Raw genomic sequence first — 17,564 nt, forward strand, 5'->3', positions numbered from 1 at the left:
TCTGACAGGGTAGGACATCTCCATAGGATTTTCTTGGATGTTATCTTTTCGTAAGCAGATCATCAGGTCTTTCTCTCGTGAAGCTACTGGTTGGGTTCCAACTGCCAACCTTTCAGTTAGCAGCTGACTGCTTCACCGTCGTGCCACCAGGGCTCCTTAAAAACGTTTGTCATCCGGCAACCGTCCCCAAAGCCAGCTCTTCAGACAGGGATTGGACTGGACAATGGGAAAGAAAAAGATGCTCGTGAAGAATGAGCTTCTTGGATCACATAGACACTTGAGACTATGTTGGCATCTCCTGTCTGGAGGGGAGATGAGAGGGCAGGGGGGTTAGAAGCTGGCGGAATGGACATGAAAAGAGAGAGTGGGGCAAAGGAGAAGGCTGTCTCATTGGGGGAGAGCAATTAGGAGTATATAGCAAGGTGTATATAAATTTTTGTATGAGAGACTGACTTGATTTGTAAACTTTCACTTAAAGCACAATAAAAATTAAAAAAAAAAATTGTCATCAAGTTGGTTCTTACTCATAGTGACCCAGTGTGTTTCAGAGTAGAACTGCACTCCGCAGGGTTTCCATGACTGTGACCCTCCAGATGTAGGTTGTCAGGGCTTTCTTCTGAGCTGCCCCAGTGGGTTCAAAATGTCAGCTTTTCAGTTAGTAGCCAAGTGCTTACCTGTTTGCACCAGAATGGTTTAAATGGCTGAAATTAACTTCTTACAAGCTTGATAGATTCCCCTATGAATCTATAGGGGCCTGGTGCTTTTTTGGGGAGTAGCTCTGATAACTTTCTCAGTTTCTTTCCTGATGATTTCTCTGTAAAGATTTTCTATATGTTCTAAGATCAGATTTGGTTTGTTTTTTTCCTGCTAGAAAATTACGGATTTCATCCAGGCTTTCAAATGTGTGCCATGGTGAGATATTCATTGGCTGACCACTGAGAAAGACGTGGTTGAGGCTCAGTTTTATATACTCACAGTTCTGCTCTTCTTGATTTCATTGTGTTTATCTAACATTCGAGTTGGAATGTGCTTAAGAAGGTCAAAATCAGAAACTCATTTACACTTAACCTTATCTGTGTAATTTAAGGTCAACTGCTTTCTTTAAAGATAAGCTTTCAAGAAGTTTTTAAAATTGCTTTAGGAAAGTGTGATTGTGTGTGATGTGGGAAATATGCTCACTACCTATGGAAATCATTTCCAGACTGTCTGAATAATGTTTCGAGGAAGCTTGGGCTCTCATGCCTTGGTAGAAATGATGAGCTTGCTAAGCCTGGCAGCTCGAGTCCACTCAGAGATACCTAGAAAGAAATGCCTGGTGATCTACTTCCAAAATATTATCCATTGAAATCCCTATGGAGTGCAGTTCTAGTCTGACACACATAGGGTCTCCACAAGTCGTTGTGGGCTCTGCAGCAAGTGTTTTTTTTATTTTTATTTTTTAAACCGGGTGCATAGAATTATCTGGCGTGCTGCTGACAATGCAGTCCTAGGGCTAGACCTCAGGGGCAGGGATTCTAGGAAGGTATGGGTCTGGGCTCAGGATCTGGATTTCCAACAACCCCCTGGGGGTTTTGGTGAGAGTGGCTCAGGTGGGGTTCTGATGTCTGCTGTTCACCAGGTGCAGGGAGTGAGTCTCCGGTCCCCCTGCAAGCAATCGCCAGGGCACGTCACCTCCACCATGGACCCTGTCCGTGACCTGCTCATTTGGGCCATCATCCAGAACCGCCAGGAGCTGGCGGAAATCATCTGGGCTCAGGTAAGAAGAGCTCTTTCTCTACAGACTTGGCTCTGTGTAGACTGGCACTGGGAGGTATGGTGGAGACCTGGCACTGACAGCAGGCAGGAGTGGCTCATGGCCATGGCAGAGTGCAGGGATGTCCTCAAACCCCAGGAAGGACTCAGCATGCCAAGAGTTGGGGAACAAGGAGCTTAGGTCTAGGCAGAAAAATAATTAGAAAAAGAAAAGGTCTGCCAAACAGTCCTCCTGCGGTTGAGTCTGGGCATGGCTTGCCTGGCAGGCCCAGGCCAGTGGTGCGTCCACTCCAGCCCATACCATTCTGTGGCTACCCTGTCTGTTCAATGTAACAGGGCAACATACTCACCACGAGAGAGGCCACACGTCTTCCCCTTGACTGCTGGGGCCAAGGCAGCTCCTACAGCCATTGGGCCTGTGTGCAGCTTCCACATGCATAGATAGGAAAGGGTCACAGAGTGGCTCTTCGAGAAGCAAAGTACAATCGGTCCTCATTATTCACAGATTCTTTATCTGTGAATTTGCCTACTCCCTAAAATTTATTTGTGACCCCAAAATCAAGACTCGCACCACTCTCACATTCTCTTCTGGACATGCACAGAGTGGCAAAAAAATTTGAGTTGCTCATTGCTCATGTTCCCAGGTCAGGTGGAACAAGGCCACACTCTGCCTTCTTGCTTCAGCTCTCATGCTGCATGCAAGGGGCTTTTTCACAGTCTATTTAGTGCCACGTTTTTTGCATTTTTGTGCATTTTGTCGATGATTTCACTGTTTGAAACGGTCCCCCAAGCATAGTGCTGAAGGCTGTCTGGTGTTCCTAAGCGCAAGGAGGTTGTGATGCCTCTTACAGAGAAAGTACGTGTATTAGGTAAGCTTCATTCAGGCACGAGTTATGGTGTTGTTGACTGTGAGTTTAATGTTAACGAACCAACAAAATATTAGATAAGGTGTCTTTAAACAGAAACACACATAAAAGAAGCTTCCGTATCAATCGGTTCATGAAAATGTTGTGACCAGATGCTTGCAGAAACTCTGTATTTCCCCTGGAGCAGTGGTTCTGGATTACCAGTGCAGTGATCCAAGCGACTTTATAGAACTTGACTGCCTCGGATAATGAGAATCATCTGTACTTGTAGGTCCAAATCATTTCCTTTGTGGCTTTCCTTTAGTTAAAGCTGATTCTCCTCAGAAAGAGAAAGTAAAATTGTATAATTTTTTTGTCAAGAAGAGGGCTCCTTGTTTTCTGTGTCTGTATTTCCAAGTCTTTCGAGGGGGCCGTCCCACTCCCCAGTGTCACTTGCAGTGAGGCGGGATTTGCAGGGTCCTCCTTCTCCACAGTTCTGTGAGGTTGGGGACTCTCCCCGGCTCACAAGCGCGTCAGGGGCAGAGCTGACTCTGATTCCACCTCAGGTTTCCTCCTTTGTGCTCAGTGTGCTTCCTGTCTCGGGGACAGGAAGGCCAAGTGTGTGTGCCCAGGCCCTGACACTGATCCTGTGTCCTGGTCCAGTCTCGCCCTCAGACCTTGGCCAGCGGGGCTCCTACCCAGGCTATGCCCCTCAGAGGCCTGTGCTCTGGGGAGCCTACCTGGAGGTTTTTGCAGCCCCTTTGGTGCCTGGGGCTGGCTGGGACCAGGAGTTTCATTGAAGCAGGCATCCTGAGCCCACATTGGACTTGCGTGGGCCCAGTCCCTGTTTATCTCCTTTGAGATACTCTCTGACCCTCCACCTGTGCTTGGGGTTGACCAGACACCACGGAGCACTGGGACCTGTGCCTGCAGGGCCGTGCTGGGCCCTGTTCCAGGCAGGCAGCCTGGAGTGTGGACCTCTCCCACTGGCCAGCGCAGAAGACAGAACCACCAGAAAGGTGTAGCACTCTGCTTTGGAGTGACTCAAATTGTTTATATAGACAAGGCCACAAAGAGTACTTGTCCAAACAGCTGGTACTGCTCGGGTCTCTGGGTGGTGCACTGGGGGTACCCAGGCTGGGTGGAGCCTGGTGTGCCTTCTAGGGTACTCACTGTGGCCCCTGGTCCCCAGAGCCAGGACTGCACCATGGCAGCCTTGGCCTGCAGCAAGCTTCTGAAGGAGCTGTCCAAGGAGGAGGAGGACACGGACAGCTCAGAGGAGATGCTGGCACTGGCGGAGGAGTATGAGCTGAAAGCCATCGGTGAGTCCCATGGGCTAGCATGGGTCATGATGTCATCTGGTCCTACTCACTCGATGTGAGCCCCACGGAGTTCAGATCACAGAGTCACCCTGGGTCCTCCACCCTGGATGTGAGCCCTGAGGGGACCCAGGTCACAGTATCAGCCCTGCCTGCCCTCACACTGAGTCCTCCTCCCTGGACCTGGGTGCCTTGGGGTATCAGCCCCACCGTTCTGCCTGGTGGTAGTCTTATCCCCTTATCCCTTCCCCGAGGGACCATCTGGAGGGGCCACTCCCTAACACTGTCCCAGGGCTTTGGGGTGGCCACCTGTGTTCTGATGCTCATCTTCCTGCTCCAACCAGGGGTCTTCACTGAGTGCTACCGGAAGGACGAGGACCGGGCCCAGAAGCTGCTCATCCGCGTGTCAGAGGCCTGGGGGAAGACCACCTGCCTGAAGCTTGCTCTTGAAGCAAAGCACATGACCTTCGTGTCTCACGGAGGCGTCCAGGTGGCTGAGAGGGCCCATTCCCGAGATAGGCTCCCGGGTGCTTCTGGGGAACATAGCCCTCATCCACAGACAGCATGCATCTCACATCTCAGTGACTCAGGGTAGTACCTGACCATTCACCCACCCGCTCCAGGCCTGGAAGGGTCTTCTCTCCCGTTTTGCAGGAAGCTAAAGTTAAGCAAAAGCAGGTGGCTGGTTGAACATGAAGGAAGATGTTACCACCCAGAGCACCAGGCAGTTCTCCCCGGGGGTCTTGGGGAACTAGGTGTCCATCCCCCTACCCATGTTTAATGCACGTCCAACCCTCACTTTACCTGTGAAACCTCAGGAGGGACCAGTGGAGAGAAGAGGGGTCAGAGCATCCCCAGAGCAGTTGGGTGCAGAGAGCTTCTGGAGACAAGCTCTAGTGTTGCCCAGGCAACTGCGGCAAGTGCACCCTAGGACGAGGTGTTTCTGGGGAGCATGGCTTCATGTTGTCTGCCATCTCCATTGAGAACCACCGTGAATACTGGGGAACACCCCCGTCCCTGGCCTGCAAAGCTTAATGAGGCCAGCTCTATGGGTCTGTTTCTTTAGGCTGGGAGGCCTCGAGAGAGCATCCTGTAGGCGAGGTGGAGGAGAAGTAGGCTCTGGGGTCCAAGCTCAGGTTTGAGGCTTGGTCCAGCTTCTCCAACTCACAGTGGGAGGACTGGCTAGCTCTGCCATCTTGGGTCTGTCCCTGAGCAGCGTATGCTGGTGGGCACCTGGCCTGTCTGCCTGCCTCATGGCATGCGGCTCAGGGAGCACTGTGACCATGAGAGGGACTCGACTGTGTGTGTGATGTGGTGTGAATGTCACATGCACAGAGCATGTCACAGGTGCAAACGCATGAGCCAAACCAGGTCTTGCTCCGGCCTGGCCAGGGGCTGTCCGCCCTACTCCTGGTGGGGAGGGAGTGTGCTGGGTGGGGGTGTCCTGGGTGGGTGAAGGCTCTCCTGATGGTGCTTCTCTGTTTGTCCAAAGGCCTTCCTGACCAAGGTGTGGTGGGGCCAGCTCTGCGTGGACAACGGGCTGTGGCGGGTGACATTGTGCATGCTGGTCTTCCCACTGGTCTTCACCGGCCTCATCTCCTTCAGGTGCTTCCTGGGCTGCAGGGCTTTGGGACTATGGAGGGGTCAGAGTGGCTGGGATGGCCAGGGCCTCTGGGTCTTGGGACCCTCCTTCCCCAATCACCCTTGCTGGGAATAAGTAACACGTGTCCACACAGTTCTGATGGAATCCTCTAGCACTGGAGATGCATGGGTTCAGGACACGTGAGGGAGGAAGCTCACCCTTAGGACACACCCATGGTACGCTGATCACTGAGCACTCATTGTGTGCCAAGCACCCACTGTGTACCCATGGTGCACTGAGCACCCACTATGAGCCAAGCACTCACCGTGCACCAAGTACCCACCATGCACCAAGAACCCTCTGTGCACCAAGCACCTGCTGTGCCCCATGCACCCACCATGCACCAGGCACACACTGTGCACCAAGCACCGTCTGTGCACCAAGCACCCTCTGTGCACTAAGCACTCACCGTGCACCCAGCACACCCTGTGTACCAAGCACACACCATGCACCAAGCACCCGCCATGTACCAAGGACACACCGTGCACTAAGCACCCACCATGCACCAAGCATCCACTGTTCACCAAGCACCCACTGTGCACCAAGCATCATGCTTGCTATTTTATGAGTGACATCACCTTCTCCCCCATCAGACCTTGAAGGCCAGTGTCATCATGGAGTCCCATGCAAATATCAGAGTGGGGAGGCGGGTGGTTGGATGCGATGTGCTGACCCTGTCCTGGCCCTGCACCTGCATGGATGGCCTGCACAGAGCTGCTAATTCATCAGCACAGAGGCAGATGGGAAACTGAGTCTCAGGGGCTAGAGGGGAGCCAGTCCACGCCACTCCATGTGATTGCCGTGCTGTAACCATGGCACTGCGAGCACTACCCCAGACTTCCCCTGTGGGGGACGTTTTCCTCTCACCACTGGCCCCACCATGTGCCTCTCTTGCAGCTGGTCTGGGCTCCACAGGCCAGCTTGCCTTTCTTTTGTCTGGTGAACACCCTGCTGGCAGGTAGAGACTGGTGACAGGGGCTTGGTGCCTGGGCTGCTTTCCCCCTGCAGGTGCCAGAAGCACAGTGCTCAGAGCTGGTGTCCCCTGTGGATGACAGAGCTCAGTGCCAGGGCCAGTGTTTCCTGTGGGTGACAGAGCTCGGTGCTGGGGCTAGTGTCCCGTGTGGGTGATGGGAGCACAGATCTGGGTGTGTGTCTGGGGCTAGGCTCTCACTAGGATCCGTAGACTGCCCTTTGCTGCCCTGCGATGGGGTGAGTGAGTGTGTGCCCTTTCCTGAGAGGCCTGCAATGTAGGGCCTGTGGATGGCATTTGGTAACAGCACCAACAGACAGCAGGGGCAGATGGCAGTGTGACCGTGTATCTTGGGTGCCTGCCCCTCACTAGCTGGGCCTGTCTCTCTCCTCAGCTCCCCTGGGATGGGGGGAGCCAGTGGGCTCAGTCTCTGCCATTGCTCAAACCAGAAGTGAAGTGTAGGGTGGGGACAGTGAGCACTGTTGTAAAAACCAGGCCAAAGCTGAGAGCCCTGTGGGCTGTGATGCCTTTGCCCTTAAGAGTGGGGTTGGCTGGCGGTGATGGGAGGCTTGCTCCCCCTGATATTCTCCTCAGGCTCAGGCTGATCAGGCCGGCGTTGTCTCTGCTCTGCAGAGCCTAAGGCACAGGGCCTCCACCTGAGTTCTGCTGGCCCTGGGTCCCAGCCAGGAGGCCAGCGGCAGAGCCCTCTCCCAGGTGTGACTACCTAAGAGCCTCTGGCTGTCCTGACTGGCGAGGGTCTGCCCCCGGAATACCCTGACTTCACAGCTGGTTTGGACTGACTCTTAGGACTTGGATATTTGTTATAGACTCAGGGAAATCGATTCAGAGGGCCGTCTCTGGGGGTCCCCATGAGGACACCTCTTTCCTGTTTTATCCGGCCCAAGTCTCCCCCTTTGTGGCTGCACGTGCCAGACGTCATCTAGCCAGACCCGGCTATGTCCTGGCTCCTCTGCCTAACTGCGGTGTGAGCTGCACACCCTTCCTGGTAGTGCTGAGGTTCCCGGGGCCCTCCTCCCCATGACCGCAGTGCCGGACCTCATGGTGCCCTGGCCCACAGGGAAAAGAGGCTGCAGCATGAGAATGGCCTGGCCCGAGTCCGTGCCTTCTTCAACGCGCCCGTGGTCATCTTCCTCCTCAACATACTCTCCTACTTTGCCTTCCTCTGGCTCTTCGCCTATGTGCTGATGGTGGACTTCCAGGCCACGCCCTCCTGGCGCGAGTGTGTCATCTACTGCTGGCTCTTCTCGCTGGTGTGTGAGGAGGCTCGGCAGGTGCGGCTCTGCCCTTTTGGAGCCCTAGGTCCTGGCACCTCGTCGTCCCTCCACCCGGGGTTTTTTCACGTTCTCATGGGGAGTCTTGGCTACGGCTGAGCCCCACACGGTCTTTGTGACCCGTGTGTCACCCTTGCTCCTCCTTCTCCCCCCCAAGAGTGCATGCCCTGCCTCTCTGCTGCTCCCCATTCCGCCCCTCACCCTGGCAGCACCTGTCTGTGACACTATGGGACCTGGGGTGTCTTCTCCCTCCCCTGGGAAGGGGGTGTCCCCACTGCATCCCCATGGTGGCAGCCGATGGACCTGGCTGGGCTGATGGGACGCTCTGGGCTGGGTGCAGAGGGGGTGGCTGCTGGTCATACTGAGAATGAAGTACCAGGCCGCCCCTTAACCGCCTGTCCTCCTAGTAGCTCTTCTATGACCCCGACGGGTTCGGGCTGCTGAAGGTGGCCTCCTTGTACTTCAGCAACTTCTGGAATAAGCTGGATGTTGGAGCCATCCTGCTCTTCATAGCAGGGCTGACCTGCAGGTGAGGAGCCAGGAATCCCTTTGCCTTCTCCCCACTCCCCGAGAGGTCCTCCTGGTCCAGGCAACAGCTCCTGTCAGGAAGGAGTCCCAGCCCTGCCGCCCTTTTGCGAGGCTGGCCCCTCTCTGACCCCCTCTTATCACCTGTCCAATGGGTGTACAAGGAAAGCTGCCCCATCCACTCTTGGATTGTTTGAAGGAGCAGTTGTGGAAATGCCCAGGAGAACTCCCTGTAACCTGCAGAAAGCTGCCGGCATATGGGGCCATCGACGTCGACCTCTGGGCTTGCCCAGAGCCTGGGGGCCTCGTAGCTCGCTTATTTCTCTCCCACTGGTGCCTGAGGCTATTCCACCACCTGTTAAGGCCATGTGTATCTGAGACACCATGGCCACTTCTCCAGGACTGACCCTGAAGCAGGAGGGGCCAGGTCAAGCCACCTTGTTTTCTTGCCTAAGCCTGAGCTTCTGGAACTTTCTGAAGGAAAGTCCATTCTCCCTGAAGGCTCTGCCTCCTGGATCTCACACCAGTTTTTAAAACATTGAGGTCCAGGGTCCACCAGAGTCCTTTGCCTGGACTGGGCAGATGAAGTAGAGGCTGGCGCTCAGGGCCCCCACAGGCTCTGGGAGCAGCTGCCAGCTACCCAGGGAGCAGAGAGCTGAGGGGGCATCTCTGCTTCCGCCCTGGGCTGCCAGGCTCATTCCAGCAACGCTGTACACCGGACGGGTCATCCTGTCCCTGGACTTCATCATGTTCTGCCTCCGGCTGATGCACATCTTCACCGTCAGTAGGATTCTGGGGCCCAAGATAATCATCGTGAAGCGGATGGTAAGGGGGTGAGGGGCCCTACGTCTGGGCCCGGGGAAAGCCACGCTGGATGCAAGCAAGGCAGACAGGGCTTGAGCACACCCCTTAGGCTCCCCTGTCCTGACTTTGCCCCTGGGGCTCCCACCCCTTAAAATGTCCTCGTATGTCTCCTCTTCCAGGAAGCCTTCTCTGATTCTCCTCTTTGAATGTCCGCGGCCCTTTTTTTTTTTTTTTTTTACCTCTGTTACAGCTTCCCTCCTTAGGTCATGGTTATGTCTGATCCCTCCTATATACCTCATTAGGTGCTTTCCCCAGAGAAGGTGTCAGCACACACCTACTGTGGAGCTCAGCCTCCCCGAGGAACCCCTTGGCTTCACATGTCTATGCTGTGGATGTCGGTTGGCTTCTCCCACCATTGCTGAGCATGCTGGGCAGAGCCCACCACTGGATAGGGAGTGGGTCTGGGGGTGCGTGTGAGGTCCAAGCCATGGTACCACCTGTCTCTGCAGATGAAGGACATCTTCTTCTTCCTCTTCCTGCTGGCGGTGTGGGTCGTGTCCTTTGGGGTGGCCAAGCAGGCCATTCTCATCCACAATGAGAGCCGGGTGGACTGGATCTTCCGAGGGGTCGTCTACCACTCATACCTCACCATCTTTGGGCAGATCCCGGCTTACATTGATGGTAGGACACCGGGTACCTGAAAGCGGAGCAGAAAACACGGGCTGGGAGCTCAGGGTATATTTGAAAGGTGACCCAGGAAGCAGAGAGAGAGGCAGGAGAGGAGGAAGAGCAACCAAAGGGAGTGAATTTTGAGGTCATTGCTGTGAAACAAGGCCAGGCTCCAGCAGGGCTTCTGAAAGCTCAGAATGACAGAAGGAGGGGCTGGAGTGGTTCTCACTTGATTCATCGGGGATGTTAACTCCCGGCCCTTCCAGTAGTAGAGAGTGAAAGGTGCATATATTACCCACTTGAGGCGAGAGGGTGTCAGCATTAGATGAGCCTGAGGTGTCCCCTGCTGTTGTGGCTGAGATCAGGTGTGACTAGGGCACTGGGGCACCTGCTGACATCTCTCCCCCTCCCATGAACTAGATGAACCTACTCCCCCTCTTCCTTTTGCCCCAGCCAGAAATAACTTCCTCCTTCTCTGGAGGGAGAGAATACTTTTTATATAGCGAGTTTTGTTTTTTTTTTAAAGCAGTGTCATTGAGATATAATTTACACATCATAAAGTTCACCCATATAAATTGTACAGTTCAATGATTTATAGCATATTTACAGAGTTGTGTAATATCACCATAATCTAGTTTTAGAACATTGTCATCATTCCAGAAAGAAACTTGTATCCTTAGAAGACACTCTCCATCTTCCCCAAACCTCTGGCTCCACCTACCTGTCCTAGGGAACCACTGATCTACTTTCTGTCTCTGTAAATCTGCCTTTTCTGGACATTTCATATAAAAGGGATCATATGATATATATATATGTATATATTTGTGACTAGCTTCTTTCACTTGGCAAAATGCTTTCAAGATTTGTCTGTGTTGTACCAAGAATCAGTACTTGAGTACCTTTCGTAGCCGAATAATTTCATTGTGTGGCTATACTACATTTTATTTATCCACTTATCTGTTGATGGACATCTAGGTTGTTTCCACATTTTGGCTATTATGAATAATGTTGCTATGAGCATTTGTGTACAAGTTTTGTGTGTGTGTGTGTGTGTGTGAGCATACGTTTTAAATTCTCTTAGGTATTGTGATGGCTGAGATGGTGTGTCAATTTGGTTGGGCATGATTCTCAGGGTGCTGTTATGCAGTTGTGTAATGACGTAATTATCCTCCATTTTGTGATATAATGCAATCTCCTCCGTGATATAATCTGATGTGATCAGCAAATCAGCTGTAAGGGGAGTTCCCTCAGCGGTGTGGCCTGCATCCAAATGTATATACATTCCGGCAAAACTGATCGGTTTTTGCTTACTCTGGATGCTGCATCTGGCTCCTTAGCTCCCGGTTCTTGGGCATGTCGTATTGCCTGCTGAACTCGGGATTTGTCAGACCCTGCAGCCTGTGAGCCAGCATCTTGATATCTTACCTGCTGATCTTGGATTTGTCAGCCCACGCAGCTATGGGAGTCAAAAGAAGCCTCCAGCCTGATGCCTGGCCCGTGGACTTGGGACTTGCTAGCCTCTGCAACTGCATGACTCATTTCCTTGAGATACATCTGTCTCTCTGTCTCTCTCTATATGTATATACGTTTCACTGGTTTTGCTTCTCTAGAGAACCCAGCATAAGAGGGTGGTTCTAGAGAAACAAAATTGTAATGATGAGTTTTCTAGATTAGTTCTCAAGTCTGGTTAGTCGTAAACATGTTGATGACTCTGTGTCCAGTAGTAAAGAGGGCACTGGTAATCCATGGTGTGAGGTGGCAATAGAAATATGCAAAATATCACCACCAATATATCAAGTGTTGGTGAGAGGTGAAGTTCTGTGTGGTCACATGTTTGATACTTTTCTAAAAATTTATCAGAATGAGAATTATAAGAAGGCTGGTTGATTGATCCTACTTTCACTACACAAAGTGATAAAAGAAAGAGTTGAACTCAGGGCTTCAGAGTCACAGCTCAAGTGCCACATAAATGATCTCAAAGTTACCACTTGTGCCCTGAAAGAAAGCCTTATGTCTTGAAGTAACAGAATTGATATGGCCCCAAACCAAACCCAGAGTCTTATCCTAAGAGTGGCTGAATTACAACTTCAGTTGAATTCTCAACCTCAAATGGTGTTTGAAGCTAAAGTGAGAACATCGATTGGGAAGAAATAGGATCCTGAAACATGGGACAGGGACATGTGAGTAGATAATCAGGAAGCTGGGAACACTGATCCCCTCAATTCCATTGAATCACTCCTGTCAACAGAACCATCCCTCTCACTCCCATCTGAAGCGCTCACTCCATCTTTGCCTGCTAAGCCAGCCTTTCAAGTAAAACCATTAGCCCCTCCACCCCCATCTGAGGGTATTAACCCAGGTGTGTTTGAAGAGCCTTTGTCTGAGATATTGCCTGGGGCAGCATCTGAGTCATTGCCTGGAGCATTGCCTGAAGCAGATGCCTTACAAGACATTGCTAAATGTTCTCAGAACACATCCCCACCACCCATTTTGGCTTCTAGACCTATAATTAGACATAAGTCCCAGTGAGCTCTAAAAGGTGAAGTACAAAGTGTGGCCTAGGAGGAGGTACACTATACTCCAAAAGAACTGCTTGATTTTTCTAATATGTACAAACAGAAACCTGAAGAATATGTATGGGAATGGCTATTAAGGGTGTGGGATAATGGTGCAAGAAATATAAAGTTGGATAAGTCTGAGTTTATATGGGCACACTAGCACAGATTCTTCATTTAATATTTCAGATTAAGAATTTAGGAAAGGACCTCATAGTTTACTTGGTTGTTCACTGAAGCATGGATTACACGGTAAAAAAAAAAAACCTATACTAAATCAAGTTGACGTACCAGACCTGCCTTGGTATACTGTAGAAGAAAGTATACAAAGGCTTAGGGAAATTAGCATACTAGAGTAGACTTATCAGGTTGGACCCACAGATCCACTCATGGAGTGCCCAGAGGACACACTTTTTACCACAACGATGAGCAACAAATTGGTGAAGTCACACCAGAATCCTTGAAGACTGCTGTGATTGCTATTTTATGTAAGTCAGATTTGACAGTGGGAACTGCCCTAACTGAACTAAAACATATAACTTCAACGGGGCTGATTGGACTCCATGGTAGTAGAGCACTAAATTGACAAAGACAAGATGGACGTAGTTACCCTAATGGACAACAGAGCCAAAGCAGCAATCAGAATAGTCTGACTCGTATGGACTTAGGGCGTTGACTACCTAGTCATGGTGTCCCTATGAGTGAAATAGGTGGGAAATATACTAAATATTTACTTATCTGTACAAGTGGAAGAATTCCAGGTCAAATGAACAGCAGTCTAACTCAAATCGCCAGAATAGAGTCACAGTCCCTCAATCAATTCCCAGACTGGAAAGAATTAACAGACCCACAATCCCTTGAATGAAAGGGAGGCCAGGTCTCACTACACTACCAAAAATTTATACTGTTAATCTTTCTTCTGGCTTTCTCCAAAGGGCTCTACCACTTTTACAAGAGTGACTGTTCGCTGGGGGAAAGGAAATAATCAGACTTTTCCGGGATTGCTGGATACTGGCTCTGAATTGACACTAATTTCAGGAGATTCAAAATGTCATTGTAGCCCAGTGATGTTTGTGGGCATGTATAGAGGTCAGATTATTAACGGGGTCTTAGCTCAGGTTCGTCTCACAGTGGGCTCAGTGGTTCCCTGAACCCATCCCATAGTGATTTCCCCAGTTCCAGAATGCATAATTAGAATAGATATACTCAGCCACTGACAGAATCCCCACACTGAATCACTGACATGTGCAGTAAGGGCTATTGTGGTAGGAAAAGCCAAGTGGAAGCCATTAGAACTGCTTCCACCCAAGAAAATAGTAAACCAAAAGCAATAATACCACATTCCAGGAGGGATTGCAGAGATAACTGCCACCAGCAGGGGTGGTAATTCACATTCACGTTCAATTCACCTATTTGGCCTGTGCAAGAAACAGATGGATCTTGGAGAATGACAGGGTTACTTAAAATTTAACCAGGTGGCGGCTCCCATTACAGCTGCTGTTCTATATGTGGTTTCATTGCTTGAGCAAATTCATACATTTCCTGGTACCTGATGGAAACCCTGGTGGTGTAGTGGTTAAGAGCTATGGTACATGGTATGCAGTTATTGATCTGGCCAGTGCATTTTTCTCGATTCTAGCTTCAAAGGAGCACCAGAAGCAGTTTATACACCTTCAATGTCCTACCTCAGGGGTATTTCAACCCTATGTTGTAATTTTGTCCCAAGGGACTTGATTGCCTTTTCCTTCCATAAGACATCACACTGGTCCATTACATTGATGACATTATGCTGATTGGACCAGGTAAGGAAGAAATGTCAATGACTGTGGACTTATTGGTAAAACATTTGCTTGCTAAATGTGTTGCCATCAAGCTGATTCCGACTCATAGTGACCCTATAGGACAGAGTAGAACTGCCCCATATAGTTTCCAAGGAGTGCCTGGTTGATTCGAACTGCTGACCTTTTGGTTAGCAGCCATAGCACTTAACCACCATGCCACCAGGGTTTCCACTGGCATGCTAAAAAAGGGTGGGAAATTAATCCAACAAAAAACTCAGGGACCTTCTACCCCTGTGAAATTTCTAGGGGTCCAGTGGTGTAGGACATTTCAAATTATTCCTTCTAATGTGAAGGACAAGTTACTGCATCTGGCCCTTCCTACAACTAAAAGGAGGCACAATGCCTGGTGGACTTCTTTGAATTTTGGGCAACATATACCTCATTGGATGTGCTACTATGGCCTATTTATCAAGTAACTTGAAAAGCTATTAGTTTTGAGTGGGGCCGAGAACAAGGGAACACTCTGCAATAGGCCCAGGCTGCTGTGCAAGCTGCTCTGCCACTTGGACCACATGATCCAGCTGATTCCGTGGTCCTTGAAGTGTCAGTGGCTAATGGAAATGCTGTTTGGAGCCTTTGTCAGGCCCCTATCGGTGGATCCCAGTGCAGACCCTTGGGATTTTGGAGCAAAGCCCTGGCATCCTCTGCAGATAACTACTCTCCTTTGGAGAAACAGCTTTTGTTACTGGGCCTTAGTAGAGATTGAATGGTTAGCCTTGGGCCACCAAGTCATCATGCAGCCTGAGCTGCCCATCATGAACCAGATGTTGTCTGACCAAAGGTGACATCGGCAGAGGAGGATTTTAACAATCAAATGGATAGGCTGACTCATTCTGTGGAAACCAGTCATCCTCTTTCCTTAGCCACTCCCATCATTGAACCAAGTGGCCATGGTGGCAGGGATGGAGGTAATGCACGGGCTCAGCAACATGGACTTCCATTCACCAAGGCCAATTTGACTACAGCCACTGCTGAGAGCTCAATCTGCCAGCAGCAGAAACCAACATTAAGTCCCCAATAGGGCACCATTCCTTGAAGTGATCAGCCAGCAACGTGGTGGCAGGTTGATTATATTGGACTACTTTCATCATGGAAAGGGTAGCATTTTGTTATTACTGGAATAGACACTTACTCAGGATGTGAATTTGCCTTCTCTGCATGCAATACTTCTGTTAAAACTATCATCCCTCTATTTAGAGAATGCCTTATCCACCGTCATGGTATCCCACACAGCATCACTTCAGATCAAGGGACTCACTTCACAGCACATGAAGTGCGGCAATGGGCCCATGCTCATGAATTCACTGGTCTTACTGTGTTCCACATCAATAAGCAGCTGGCTTGATAGTGATGGAATGGACTTCTGAAGTTACAGTGCCAGTTAGGTGACAATACCTTGTAGGTTTGGGGCAGTGTTCTCCAGGAGGCTGTATATGCTCTAAACCAGTGTCTAATATATGGTGATCTTTCTTCCACAGCCAGGATTCATGGGTCCAGGAATCAAGGGGTGGAAATGAGAGTGGCACCCAGTCACTATTATTTATCCCTAGTGACCCACTTGCAATTTTTTTGCATCCTGTCTCCACGATCCTATGCTCTGTGGGTCTAGAGGTCTTAGTTCCAAAGGGATGAATCCTTCCACCAGGAGACACAACATGGATTCCAATTAACTGGAAGTTAAGAATGTCACTTGGCCACATTGAGCTCCTCATACCTTTAGATCAACAGGCAAAAAAGGGTACTACCATACTGGCTGGAGTGATTGATTCTGGCTACCAAGGGGAAATTGGGTTGATACTACATAACAGAATTAAAGAAGAGTATTTCTACAATACAGGAGATCGCTTTAGGACATCTCTTAGTACTACCATGGCCTGTGATTTAAAGCCGATGGAAAACTATAACAACCCAATTCTGACATGACTTCTAATGGCCCAGATCCTTCAGAAATGAAGGTTTTGTCACCACCGTCCCCCGCCCCCCCCCCCACCACCAAGCAAAGAACCATAACCAGCTGAGGTACTTGGTAAGTGCAAAGGGAATATGGAATGGGTGACTGAAGAAGGTAGTTGTAGATACCAGTTACGACTACATGACTAGTTGCAGAAATGAGGACTGTAATTGTTATGAGTTCTTCTTCCTTGTTTGTGTGCATCAAATATTTTTGTATTCTTTACTTATAAAATATAAGATGTAAATGGGGCCAGTGTGTCTTTGGTGGTATGCATGTTAGTTGTATCATGTTAGGCGCAAGTATGACTTGTAATTGTCTTTAATTAGAGATTGTGTACAGTTTAAGGAGACTCGTATAGGTGCCAAGTTGTCAAGGGGTGGACTGTGATGGTTAAGATTGTTTGTCTACTTGGCATGGCCATGATTCTCAGTGGTTTGGCAGTTAGGTAATGACGTAGTTATACACTTATGTAATGATGTAGTTTGGCAGCTAGTAATGATGTACTTTAGGAGATATGTAATGAGGTAGTTATCCTACATTTTGTGATGTAATCATCTTCTGATGTGACCTGATATGATCAGCAAATCGGTTGTAAGGAGAGTTTCCTCAGGTGTGTGGCCTGCGTAAAATATATATGCACATTCTGGCAAAGCTCGCCGGCTTTGGCTCATCATTTGACTTCCAGTTCTTGGGACTTGAGGCAGTGGCCTGCTGTATTTCCTGCCAATCTTGGGGTTCATTGGCCTCTGCAGCCTGCCATCTTATCTGTTGATCTTGGATTCATTAGCCCCTGCAGCTATGAGAGTCAGGAAAAGCTGGCCAGCCTCTACACCCATTTGAACAATTTCCTTAAGATAACTTTCTCCCTTTCGATGTGTGTGTATGTATGTATGTATGTGTATATATATATGAGCTTCATTGGTTTTTCTTCTCTAGAGAACCCAGCCTAAAAAAAACAGGTATATATCTGGGAATGGAATTGCTGGCTCATATGACCAATCTATGTTTAGTATTTTGAGAAACCATCAAACTTTTTCAAAGCAGTTGCATCATTTTGCATTCCCACTAGCGATATATGATGTTCCAATTTCTCCAATACTTGTTATTGTCTGTCTTTTTTATTTTAGCCGTATTTGTTATCATGTTGTGGTTTTGATTTTTATTTCTCTAATGACTAATTGAAAACCCTGGTGGCATAGTGGTTAAGAGTTCAGGGCTAACCAAAAGGCTGGTAGTTCGAATCTACCAGGTGCTTCTTGGAAACCCTATGGGACAGCTCTACTCGGTCCTGTGGGGTCGCTATGAATCAGAATTGACTCAAGGGCAATGGGTTTTGTTTTGTTTTGCTTTAATGACTAATGATGTTGAGCATCTTTTCATGTACACTAGCCATTTG

At 49.5% G+C, this 17,564-nt stretch overlaps 1 protein-coding gene across 3 annotated transcripts in view; it reads left to right on the forward strand.

Moving 5' to 3' along the window:
- Positions 1 to 17,564, forward strand: part of TRPM2 (transient receptor potential cation channel subfamily M member 2) — a 102,949-nt gene that overhangs the window by 41,446 nt on the left and 43,939 nt on the right. For all 3 annotated transcript variants that reach the window (XM_049875007.1, XM_049875006.1, XM_049875005.1), the window contains 8 exons: positions 1,619 to 1,756; positions 3,790 to 3,919; positions 4,261 to 4,406; positions 5,409 to 5,521; positions 7,607 to 7,820; positions 8,231 to 8,349; positions 9,038 to 9,170; positions 9,659 to 9,830. In XM_049875007.1, the coding sequence (XP_049730964.1) occupies positions 1,619 to 1,756; positions 3,790 to 3,919; positions 4,261 to 4,406; positions 5,409 to 5,521; positions 7,607 to 7,820; positions 8,231 to 8,349; positions 9,038 to 9,170; positions 9,659 to 9,830 (1,165 nt within the window). The remainder of the gene's footprint in view (positions 1 to 1,618; positions 1,757 to 3,789; positions 3,920 to 4,260; positions 4,407 to 5,408; positions 5,522 to 7,606; positions 7,821 to 8,230; positions 8,350 to 9,037; positions 9,171 to 9,658; positions 9,831 to 17,564) is intronic.

This window comes from Elephas maximus, chromosome 2 (genome assembly GCF_024166365.1).
Source record: "Elephas maximus indicus isolate mEleMax1 chromosome 2, mEleMax1 primary haplotype, whole genome shotgun sequence".
Lineage (NCBI taxonomy): Eukaryota > Metazoa > Chordata > Mammalia > Proboscidea > Elephantidae > Elephas > Elephas maximus.